Source organism: Eulemur rufifrons, chromosome 15 (genome assembly GCF_041146395.1).
Source record: "Eulemur rufifrons isolate Redbay chromosome 15, OSU_ERuf_1, whole genome shotgun sequence".
In the NCBI taxonomy this organism is placed as follows: Eukaryota; Metazoa; Chordata; class Mammalia; order Primates; family Lemuridae; genus Eulemur; species Eulemur rufifrons.
The window spans coordinates 21,411,840-21,423,176 of NC_090997.1; the positions used below are offsets into that span (position 1 = coordinate 21,411,840).

Here is an 11,337-nt window from a genome sequence, read left to right on the forward strand (position 1 = left end):
GACTTCCTGGGTTAATTCAAAGAGTTGGGTTCAAGCTCTGAAATTCTTTCTTCTACTTGGTCTAGCCTGTTCTTAAAACTTTCCACTGTATTTTGTATTTCCCTAAATGAATTTTTTATTTCTAGAAGTTTTCGTTCGTTAAAATATGTCTATCTATTTTTTGTTTTTTTTAAAATATGTCTATCTCTTTAGTAAATTTTTCATTCATTTCCTGAATGGTTTTTCTGATTTGGTTGGTTTTCCATTTTCTCTTGGATCTCATTTAGCTTCCTTATAATTCATATTTGAAATTCTTTATCTGTCATTTCAGTATTTTTGTTTTGGTTGAGATCCATTGCTAGAGAGCTTGTGTGCTCCTTTGGGGGTGTCCTTTCCCTCTTATTTTTCATACTTCTGGAGTTCTTGCCCTGATTCTTTCTCATCTGGAGCAGTTGTCATTTCTTGCTTTTGGATTTTCTTTTGTTTAGATGGGTCATTCCCCCTACCCCATCCTTAAGAGTGTGTCTGTAGCATATATTGGGAAGGGACCTTTAGCTTTGTTTGTGGGTGCTTTGATGGTGTTCTAGATTCTGGATGAGTACCTTGGTTATAGATATCTTTAGTATGGTGGTTTTCTCAATTTCTAGTTATTTGTGGGCTGTAGCGGGGTTATACTATGTGCATGGGCAAATTCCCTGTCTCTTTTCGACAAGGGAAGATGGATATCTTTGAAATCCTCCTCTGCCTTGCGAGTCTCCCTCCGGTGTCTGGCTGCAAGTAGCAGTTCAAACTAGCTGAACTCACTGGCAAAGGCGCTGAGGGCTGGATCCCAGGATCCCACCCCGGGGCTAAGAGCGTGGCTTTCTTGTGGGGGGAGGGGTGCTCCAGGAATATGCTGTGGCTTGGACCCACACTGCATTCTCCTCTCAGTTCTACCCATGGGAACTCCCTCACCTTCCAAGATTAGTTCACAAATCTCCCCTCTGTGCCTCTGAGCAACACGATTGAGTCCTGGGGGTGTGGGATCTGGGCTGTGAGCCTGTCCCCTGGTTCCCCAAGTTCAGTCTTTGACTGTGCCCGGGAGAAGTGTGCTGGTTCTGAGTTGCCCATGGAGTGCTCAGGCAGCCTTAATGTCCCTCCACTATGGGGTATGCCCTGCCCTGCTGGAGCAGCCAGGCAGGCAGCACTGGGGAGGGCCAGCGGGCAGGGAGCTCACAGTCCTGATGGCAGTCAGTCGGCTGCAGGTCTTTAAGAGGAAGGGTGTGAGCCCCAGTCTCTGTGGGAGCTCGATGTAGTGGATTCACCAGCTGAGGGGAAGCAGCTGTTCCTGAGAGCCCCAGCTCAATCATCCCGTGGGGCACCCATGCCACTCAGCAGCAGTGGGCAGGGGAGGAGGAGGAAAAGCGTCTGAATGGAGGAGAGCTGGCACTCTGGTCCCCTTTGTCCCTCTCTCCTGAAGGCAGCCTGCCCAGAGTGTCCAAGCTCTGGGATCACACAGTTCCCCAGGACCCACTGGCCCCCCCTGGCTATGACAGTCTGGGTAGGAGTTGGGAAATGTTTGTGGGGGGACCGGTGACATGAAAACTGAAGGGCTGAAGCTCCCTGGGGAGGACAAAGGCACACGATGGGTGGAGTGTCAGTATGGCTTGGCTCTGTCGTGAGGGGAGTGACCCTGAGGGGCCTGGCAGCCCAGTGCTTTGTTCTCAAGAAGCTCCCGGTTCACTGGCAGCAGCAGCTTTTGGGTTCGTAGTGTAGAGAAGCTCTCCAACAGCTCGAAAGCCTGTAGTTTGCCAGAGGTATGAGGGGAGGAGCAACAAAACCCCTACCTAGCTTTTCCATTGGGCTCCATGTTCCTCAGGGGGTGATGTCTGCTGAAATCTTGCTCCTTCCTGTTCTGCTCTGCAACTTCTTCCTGTGGAATCTCCAGTAGGTACTGGCATTTTCCCCTCAGAATTACACCTGAGCTATGTTTTTTCATCTAAAACTTTTCTTCCTTTCTGAGATGATCTAGCCACTGATATCTCTTTTCCTGACCTTTCACCTCCAACAGTAGAAACTCAGGGACTCTAAATGTTCCCTGGTTCTTGCCACTCTAGTGAGCATAAATTTACATAACTAATTCTTGAGCAAAAAGACGGCTCTGATGTCTAAAAACTATTTTTCACATGAGTGAAACCCTCATTCTCTTCTTTCAATGCAGAAGAGGAGAAAGGTAAATTTTTATTATGCTTGGGCCAGGGTAGAGAAAATGCAATTAAGTCGAGTTACATAGCTGTCATCTGAGTCAGTTAAGTGTGTCATTTAGCCCATGTATATATAGATTCATAGCCAAATTTTAAGCCTATTAAAATATTTAATCACTACTTATTTGAAGTATCAGTATAGAAACTAATAATAATAAAAAAGACTACCTTGTCAGCCTTTTAGCTTACAGAAATGTCACACCAGGGGAAATCATGCCAAATACAAAAGTTTCTGCCTCTTCTCTCAAGCATATAAAAATAGCACAATGCAGCAGGGAGGCTACACTGTTAATTTCCAGAAACTTTCTTTTGCAAGTTTGATAGGAGAAATTAGAGCAAGAATGACTATAAAGAGCCACTTGGAAACTAAGTATCAAACTCTGTGACAGTAAGGAAGAAGGTGTCTTGTATCATCAGTTACCCAGGGGCACTGACTCCCCTAATTCTTAGACTCTCTCCCATAGGAATATCCACCAAGCACACAAAATTGGGTATTTGAGGAACTTTCTTACTTGTAGTATTAGTAGTACCGAATAGCAGAAACAATTGGGAAATTATTCACACCTTTGCATTTTATACTATGTATGTATGTATTACCTAATCCAAAGAATTAAATTTAAAAAATATTCAAAGAGAACACCATGGCCATACTGTGGAATACTAAGCCAAGAATGAGATGTTTCTCTGGTGACACAGAAGGTGACCCATGATAATGAGTGAAAAGAACAAGTGTTGAACGATATATAGTGTTCTCACTTTAGTTTTTTTGTTTTTTTGAAAAGTTACCATTGCATTATACCAAAATATTAATAGTAACTCCCCTAGAGGAGGAGTGGAGACTTGAGGGTATGGGCAGGCGCTTTCATTTTAGATATTCTGGTATCATTTAAATTTTTTCACTGATTATGCTCTCCATATATATATATATATACACACACACACACACACACACACACACATATATGTATTTAACATTTTTGAAAATTTAGCTTAGAACTAAACATTCTAATAGGAGGTAACAAACAGATGAAACATCACTTTGTAAGAAGTATCCAGCCATAGGTTAAGTTAATATTAATCAGTGGGTCATGCTTAGGTATTAAATGAATTTGACAAAGCGACTGCTAGAGCAGTTCAGGGGCATGGAAGGTCACTTTGGGCTGGGTTGGCCATAGATACAACTGGCGGTGAGAGGCTCACAGTTTGGTTATTCATTTGCTTTGGTCCTTGTGCCATTGGTATGAACAGTAACCACAGGCTTTTGATTTCTGGGGGGATGTAGTCTTAAATAGAACATAGAGATGTGTACAAGTGGGGCTGTGGTTTCTTGTGTTGATTAATTTTATTCTGTGGTGTGTAGAAGGTACCAGAATAAACAAAAAATGTGCTATGAACTCCTCTGGAACGCAGTAATATTTTTAATCTATTTTCTGACTTGTAGCTGAGATGGTTCACCCAAGAGAAACAGGGGAGAGTGTGTGTGTGTACATTTTCCCCCAGGCTGCAGTGAGCGAGAAGAGCCGGCCCAGCCCGCAGGGTCTGTGTGTGCAGACTATACAGGGAACAGGGCCTTTTTTGCTCTTTGACACCACCGGTAACTTCTGTCCACAAGACAGTGGGCGGCTTGTGTGTGATGTGGACTCGGTCGGCAGCAGCCATGCTCAAGCTGACACTTTGACTCTTTGCAGGAGAACTGGTGTTTTTGGCAACTCATTAATCTGAGTTGAAATATGATTGTAAGATTTGTTGTAGAGTTTAGTACTTTATCTTAGCCTTTATTGTATGGTGCGTCATCCCTAGAAGCTGTTATTTATTACTGATGCTCTTTTTACCCTTTTATGTATGTACCCTTGCTTTAGCATTCAGCTGGGAAGCCAGTTATTACTTGAGAAGTTATGATGACCATGTTTGAGTATCTGTGTTTTGTGCCAGTTTTCAGGTCTTGATTTTTTTTTTCATTATACTCTCATGATTAAGAAAGGTAGAGATGCTGACTATAAGTTTCTTGCCCAGGACTTGAAACTTTAAACGTTCTGGAGGATGTTAGCTTGACTCCTCTTTTAACATAAATGGGAAAAAAAAATATTCTTTTGTTCAGTAAAATGAAAGAGTTTAATGTACTTTAAGCTTTCACCATGTATAATGGCCGTTCTCCTGGTCACAGTGCCTGGCAAATACATGTTTTAACTTCCTTGTGACGGCCATTGGGTGGAAGGAGAAATAATTTTTGTATAAGCACAAGAGATTTCACTTTCTATCCCATCAAGGAACAAATCCCTCAAAGTAGGGAGAGATGGAGTTGTGAATCTGCCGTTTCTCATATTTCTTTGGGAGTCCTTCTCTTGGTATGAGCATATCACCACACTGGGTAGATTCTAGGATTTAAAAATACATATTTCTTGCTCAGTGTGGCTCTCATTAGTGAAATCCCGTAATCTATGGTACACACAGTCTTTCAAGGCGATTTTAATATATGTAGTTTTCATTGACTCTAGAACCTGACTCCCACATGAGTTACAATTTCACAGTACTTAGTACCATACTCAATACACATGCATGGGATGTATCAGCCTTTACTGGGCTAATTGTTAAGGAAAAGGAAATATTTTCTCATCTCTGTGACTAATACATTAGCAATGTTTTGCAAAACATACTGTTATTGTGGGAAGTTAATAATGCATTTGTTGTTAATACTTTCTATGTGTCCTTTGATATTTAAAGTAATTTATCCAGTTTATGCCTACATTTTACTCAGATTAGTTTTATATTATTGAAATATAACTTCTTTTCATGTCTCTACATAGAGTTATAGTTTATTTCCCATAAGTTCTGTCAATTCAAATGGTATGTATGTTTGCTAATGCAATATGAATCTGTTAGTAAGATGTATAGGCAGATTGCCCACATACATTAGCTGGAGATAGGTGTATATCTCTCTTACAAAGTCATTTCTATGATTGATCCATAATTTAATAACATGGAGCCATCCTTAGAGTAAAAAAAATATTTGATGAAATATATGTAACTTTAAATCCCTTAAACTTTAAATTACTGGTATCCACAGAGGATTGGTTGTTTTCAGAGTGAATTAGTCAACTAGCGTGAGGCATTGGTTTTTACTATAGCAGGGATTCCATCCTTGGCAGTGTTGCATTTGGGGCCGGATCCATCTTTGTTGTGGGGGCTGTCCTGTGTGCTGTAGGGTATTGAGCAGCATCCCTGGCCTCTGCCCACTAGTTGCCCATAGCACACCCCCACTCCACACGACCCCCTGGTAGTGACAACCCAGACTGTCTCCAGACATTGGCACGTCTTCCCCTAGGGGCAAAGTCATCCCTCGCTAAGAACCACTGCACTCAAGTAACTTTTTGCAAGTACCACGTACGTATGATTTCTGGCAGTGGTCTTTCCTAAGTAGATCTTACTGGTTGCAGCCAATCTGTCAAATCTTTGTGCAAGTCCATGTATGAAACTAAGCTTTAGGTGTCACATTATAGCGTTTAAAGTGCTTTCACATGTACTACCCCATTTGAAACTGAAACAGTCTGATGTGGATGCTAATTATCACCTAGGAGTCTGAGAAGTGGGAGCTTCTAGAAACTGAAAGAGAAAAGTTTAAAATGGAATACCTGAAATAATCTCCCTAGAGAAAGCAAACAGAGTCCATGCAAAATGGTTTTTAATCTGTATTTTACCAACAACTTAAACTCTTTGGCACTCTAGGCATCTCCTTCCTTTCCTGGTGCCCCTGGGAACAGGTAATCCCGTGGCCTCCTACTCTCCCTGCCAGCGAGGCCGCTGCCGTTGGCGGTAGGAAGAACTCTTCTGGGTCCTTCCACAGTCATGCTGACTTTTTTCCCCTTTTTAAATTGAAACCCAGTACAAGACCTAATAATGTGTCCTATGATTTCCTCATTTTTTATTTATTTTTTTATTTTTATTTTTTTTGCCCTGCGGCGTGGAGATTCTAATGAGAGAAGTGATAGCAGAAAAGGGAAGCACAGTAACCTTCTGAAGAATCTACTTGCAAAGAGTTTATCAAGTATCTTATTATAAACCATTTTTTTTTTTTAAATTTTGAACCAAATCTCAGGAAACTCCCTTTAATTTTTTTCATGTTTTTATTGACAGGAATTGGTTGAATTACAAAATCTGAGGTGGTGATGTCTCCTTCTGTTTTAAACTAGGTTGTTGCATCTGCCTTTATCCCTGACGGCCTTGAAGTTGAAGGCTCTGTGGTTATCCGACAACCAGTCCCAGCCTCTGCTCACGTTCCAGACAGACACAGACCACGCCACAGGGGAGAAGATTTTAACCTGTGTCTTACTTCCTCAGCTGCCTTCTGAACCTACTTGCCAAGGTGAGTTTAATATAAGGAGGTATTCACATGGCCACGAGAATGCGCAGAAGCTAATATCCGTAAGGCCTCTGACTCCCACGTGTGGTTGTGCTTTGTCTGATCTGCACCTAGAGCCAGCTCAGGGGAGGTCACTGTGGGACTCCTCTGAGAAGGGTCTCCTATGTCCTTGCAGAAAAAGGGCCACTCACGCTTGTTTGTCATGTCTGAAATTCTGTGAACGGCCTTTTGGTTTTGAATTATAGCTAAGGCTGAAAATACAATACTTCTAGAAAAAGTAACAGAGTCTCTTAAAAACCAACTGATAGTTGAGAGGATTAGTAGTTAACACCACTGGCATGCTGTTTTCGAGCTAGTGAGTTATTTTGAGTCATTGTACCTTTATTTTATAGATTGTGTGGTTTTAAAAAATATTCATTCTAACATCAAAATGCTATTATAAAGCCTTTGCTGAGACCTGGGTTTGATAGAGGAGAACCAGGGTGCCCTGGGGAGATGGGAGTCCAAGCGGCCAGGCCCCAAAGCCACTTTGCCAGTCCCAACTCGAAGAGAGCTTCTTAGAGCTGTTAGTTGAGCTTCTCAGGCTCTAAGAGAAAAAAATGTGGTAGCAGTGTTACTGAGACTAGTATCCGACATGTGTAGTCCCGTCACTGTCCCAGAAAATTTTTGAAGTTCCTGTGTAAAAGAAAATTATGAAAAAAGGACTCTAAATTATTATGACAGTCTGTAATAAAATATTAAATATTAATTTAGGAGATATTTTATAGGATGTTAAGTAGAATTACATATGCATCATTTAAAAAAAGGGTGGGGGGTGGCCTTTTTCTTTTTGTTTTTTAAAGCCAAAACTTAGCGATTCAGACCGTGGTTTGCCCTGCTTATTTCTGATGTCATGCTCCTGGGACGCCGTCTGGGTTCTGCCCAGTCAGCCACACGGTTCTGTAGAGCAGCTGCCAGTCACAGGAGCCAGAGTTCCCTGCTGATGTGATCTTCGTCCCCGCAGAGAATCTGCCTCGTTGTGGTGCGCTGGAGAGCTTGGTGAACGATGTCTCTGACGAAGCCTGGAATGAGCGTGCGGTAAACAGAGTCAGTGCAATCCGATTTTTGGAAGATGAAAAAGATGAAGAAGACAATGAAACGGTATGATAACGGTGATTCTTTGCCTTTGTGGAGGTTCAAAATGAAAAGATTGAGTATGGCATCTAATAAGGATTTTTCTTTATTTTCAAATAGTATGGTCTCTGTTTTGCATTCAGCATTTCGGAATTTTTTAGAAGACAAAACTAGATGCTTCTAAGTACTGAGTCAGGAAGGCAAATAAGGCAAATGGAACTTTTGTTGGTTTTTTGATTGAATAATTTATGGTGCTGCTTTGTGATAGTTTTCATCTCCCACTCCCCCTGTTTTCTTTTTTATTGTTCCAAATGAATGAAGTCTCTTCCCAACCTCCACCCCCATTTATGGCTGTGCCATGTTGGGTCCATCCACTTGTCACGATGTGACTTAGGAACAAACTTATCTCTCTTCTTCATGTAAGCAGGTTACCTTAACCTTTGTGTAGAGCCTCTGTGATCTTAGCTGGATTATGTTTTAACAAGTTTTTTTTGTTTAGAAATCGGGAAGAGAGTTGAAAGTACCACTCACTCTTACTTTCATCCATACTTGACAATGTCTCTCAGACATCCAGCATCTCTTAGGGTTGGTGACAACTCTTGACATCTTCCTAACAGTTGACTTTGGCTTCTTAAACTCCTTGCACGAATTGAGATTTTCATTAGCAGAGCTTAGAGGGAGTATTTGCAGCCCCCCAAACAGAGGGCAGTTTTTAAATTCTTGCCTATAGTCTCTGTTATTCTAGCTGTCACCAGATGGGATTTTAGGCATTCACAGCAGTGGAGTACAAAATGGGAACTAGGGATGACAAAATAACTTCAACATAGATGACTCCTTAATGCTTACCCCAAGACTTGTGTGGAGTGTGATGGCTTCACCAGTGACTTCATTATTCACTTTATTAACCTAGTTTGGTTTCTCCTGAAGCTCCTGGATAGACCATTTACAAGATGTAAATGTTCTTTTCTGAGCTAAAGATCATGTAACATATTAAATAAGACAGTATTTTAAAATTTGCCCATACCCTGTTACTCATCTTCCTGCACTGTGGTCTTTTTAGAAGAAAATGTGCACTTTCATCATTAGATCATATAAATAGCACAGCATCCAAATAAGAAATCCTTCTGTCTCTCTTCCCTTTTCCTTCAACTCCCATGCCTCAAGGGTTGAAGAAAGCCAGAATCACTTTGGGTAATAGAAGAACATTATAGTGATTGTAATTTAGAGTTTTTTTATTTACTTCTTTATTTTTTTTTTTGTTTCTCCACATCCTGTAATTATATCTTAAATTAAAAAAAAAATATTTTCTTACAGTTTCTGAAACCTTATTTTTATTTTACACTAATCGCATGTTTTTAAAAGTATTCTTTTATTCTAAAAGTAATCCTTTTATCGTGACTAGATAAGTTATACGAAACACTTTCATCTTCCATTAACTACCAGTGAGCAGTTGATAAATGCACTTATCTCCAAAGAAAGCTTTTCCACCCACTTGCACTCATAATTTCTAAGAGGGGTAAGATTTGTACAGGAATGCTAACACCTTGAAGCTGCATGTTTTGAAAAAGTGATGGAATCAAACCAAAACACTCGACTGTTTGTTTTTAGAGAACACTTCTAAGGCGAGCCACTCCACACCCGGGGGAGTTAAAGACCATGAAAAAGACAGTGGAGAATTTACGGAATGACATGAATGCTGCTAAAGGACTGGATTCAAACAAAAATGAGGTCAATCATGCCATTGACCGAGTGACCACCTCTGTGTAGAACTGCGCCTCCAGGTTTTACCTCCCGTGTCTTCCTCTGCTGTCGAGATGTTCCTGTCTGCTTCTGAGGAGCCTCACGCAGTCCTCGTCCTCACCAGCACCTTCGTGTCACCTCCCCCTGTCGAGCGTCAGGATGCTGCTCTCCCAGGAAGTGCCTTATTCTCATCCCTCACCCAGTCATCGCACCAGTGGTCTCCCGGCATGATTTTTTTTTTTTTTTTTTTAATTTCAGTTGTTTGTGATAAGTAGAATACACTACTGTAAACATCTGACCTTTGTTTTTGTCTTCTGTTGGGGTAAGGGAGAGCAGGAAGGGGAATTTGTACCCTCCTCCCTTTCATACAGTGCTGGGACATTTTGAACCCAAGTTTCTCTTGGACCTACTGATAAGAGATAGTTTTATGTATGGGGAAAAATTGATACTTTTTAAACCTTTTCTGGCAGCTCAGATGGTGTAAATTTAAAAATTTTGTATAGGTATTTTGTAACAAACAAATATGTATTCTTTTTTGTTATTTTATCTTGAAAACGGTACATATTTTAGTATTTGTGAAGAAAAACAAGTCCTAAAGTATTTGTTTTTATCTGTACCATCCACTTGTGCCTTACTGTACCCTGTGTCCTGTCCAACCAATTGTGAATGACGGCAGCCTTGAGCAGTGAGATGAGAATGGGAATGTGGTACTTTTAAAGCAGTGTTGCATTTTAATCAGTAATCTACCTTGGTGGATTTGTTTTTAACCAAAAAGATGAATTACCGTCGATTTGTAAATTATATCAGTTGATTTTTTTTTTGAAAAGATGAACCAAAGGATTAGACTGCTAAATTTTATTTCTTACATTTTACCTTTTCACGAATAAGTTTCTTGTAATTAGTGCAGTTTCAGCCTGCACAAAGGAAATTATGACTCCGAAGATGTGTGCCATTTGTAAAATAAAATAGAGCAGAAAAGCACAAAAAGAGAAAACTGGTTCAGAAATTCAGTGGGTAAATAAATTATGTACTACAAACAAAAGTATGATTTTTATTCAAGAAAGCTTTAAAAATTTTATGTCCAGATATAAAACCACAATAAAGCAAAATAACCTACTATCATAATAGAAATGTTGCTATCTTTGTAAGTGCAATTTAATTTGTAAATAGAGTTTGAATCAAAGTATAACAAAATATGGCTTCAAGATTTAATTTTAAATCAGCTAATTTAAGGGGTATTGGGATAAGTTTCGCTGTGTTTATGTTGATTTTTCTATGCTGTGATAAAAAGAAATGGAAAGTGCCAGTCACTGTGTGGTATCTAGGAAAATCATGTTTTTTCCTCCCCCTCTGTGAAATAAATTCACCCTGGACATTGGCCATACAGCTTTTTAAAATTAATTATTTTGTATGTTCAAATGACAATAGATAGCTGAATTCTTTGACAATGTATCCATTAAATATCTACATGACTGGTCAATTTTGAGTAACCTCCTGTGGGACTCACATTCACTTGTTCTTCACACAGGGAAGGACCCAGAATTGCCTTCAGGTGTAGCTCATAATTTTGGGTTGTGGCTGCCTGGCCAATTGGACTCTGTAGAAACCCATTTTCAACCAATTAAATTCAATACCTTTAATTTCTATCCATTTACTTATTGAGTTCACTTAGCTTTTTAGGTTGTGTATATATGTGTGTGTGTGCATTTTTAAAACTATTTATGGAGCTGAAAGTCCATGACACATAACTGGTTTTCAGCTGGTCAGTTTTCTACCTTGCTCCTTATTCCATGGGGTACCCATTTTAAGATTTTGGCATCCTCTGTTTTAAGTGTATAAAGATGATGCCACTAACTCATGGGCTGTTTGTGTATAAGCAAAATGGGTTTTATTTCACGAGAGTTG

At 40.2% G+C, this 11,337-nt stretch overlaps 1 protein-coding gene across 1 annotated transcript in view; it reads left to right on the forward strand.

Annotated features, from left to right (window-relative positions):
* The window catches only part of LRRC1 (leucine rich repeat containing 1), a 131,930-nt gene extending 121,114 nt beyond the window's left edge, over positions 1-10,816 (forward strand). The window contains exons 12-14 of the mRNA XM_069488323.1: positions 6,410-6,582; positions 7,583-7,719; positions 9,301-10,816. Of these exons, the coding sequence (XP_069344424.1) occupies positions 6,410-6,582; positions 7,583-7,719; positions 9,301-9,459 (469 nt within the window). The 3' untranslated portion in view covers positions 9,460-10,816. The remainder of the gene's footprint in view (positions 1-6,409; positions 6,583-7,582; positions 7,720-9,300) is intronic.
* The last annotated feature ends 521 nt before the right edge of the window (positions 10,817-11,337 follow it).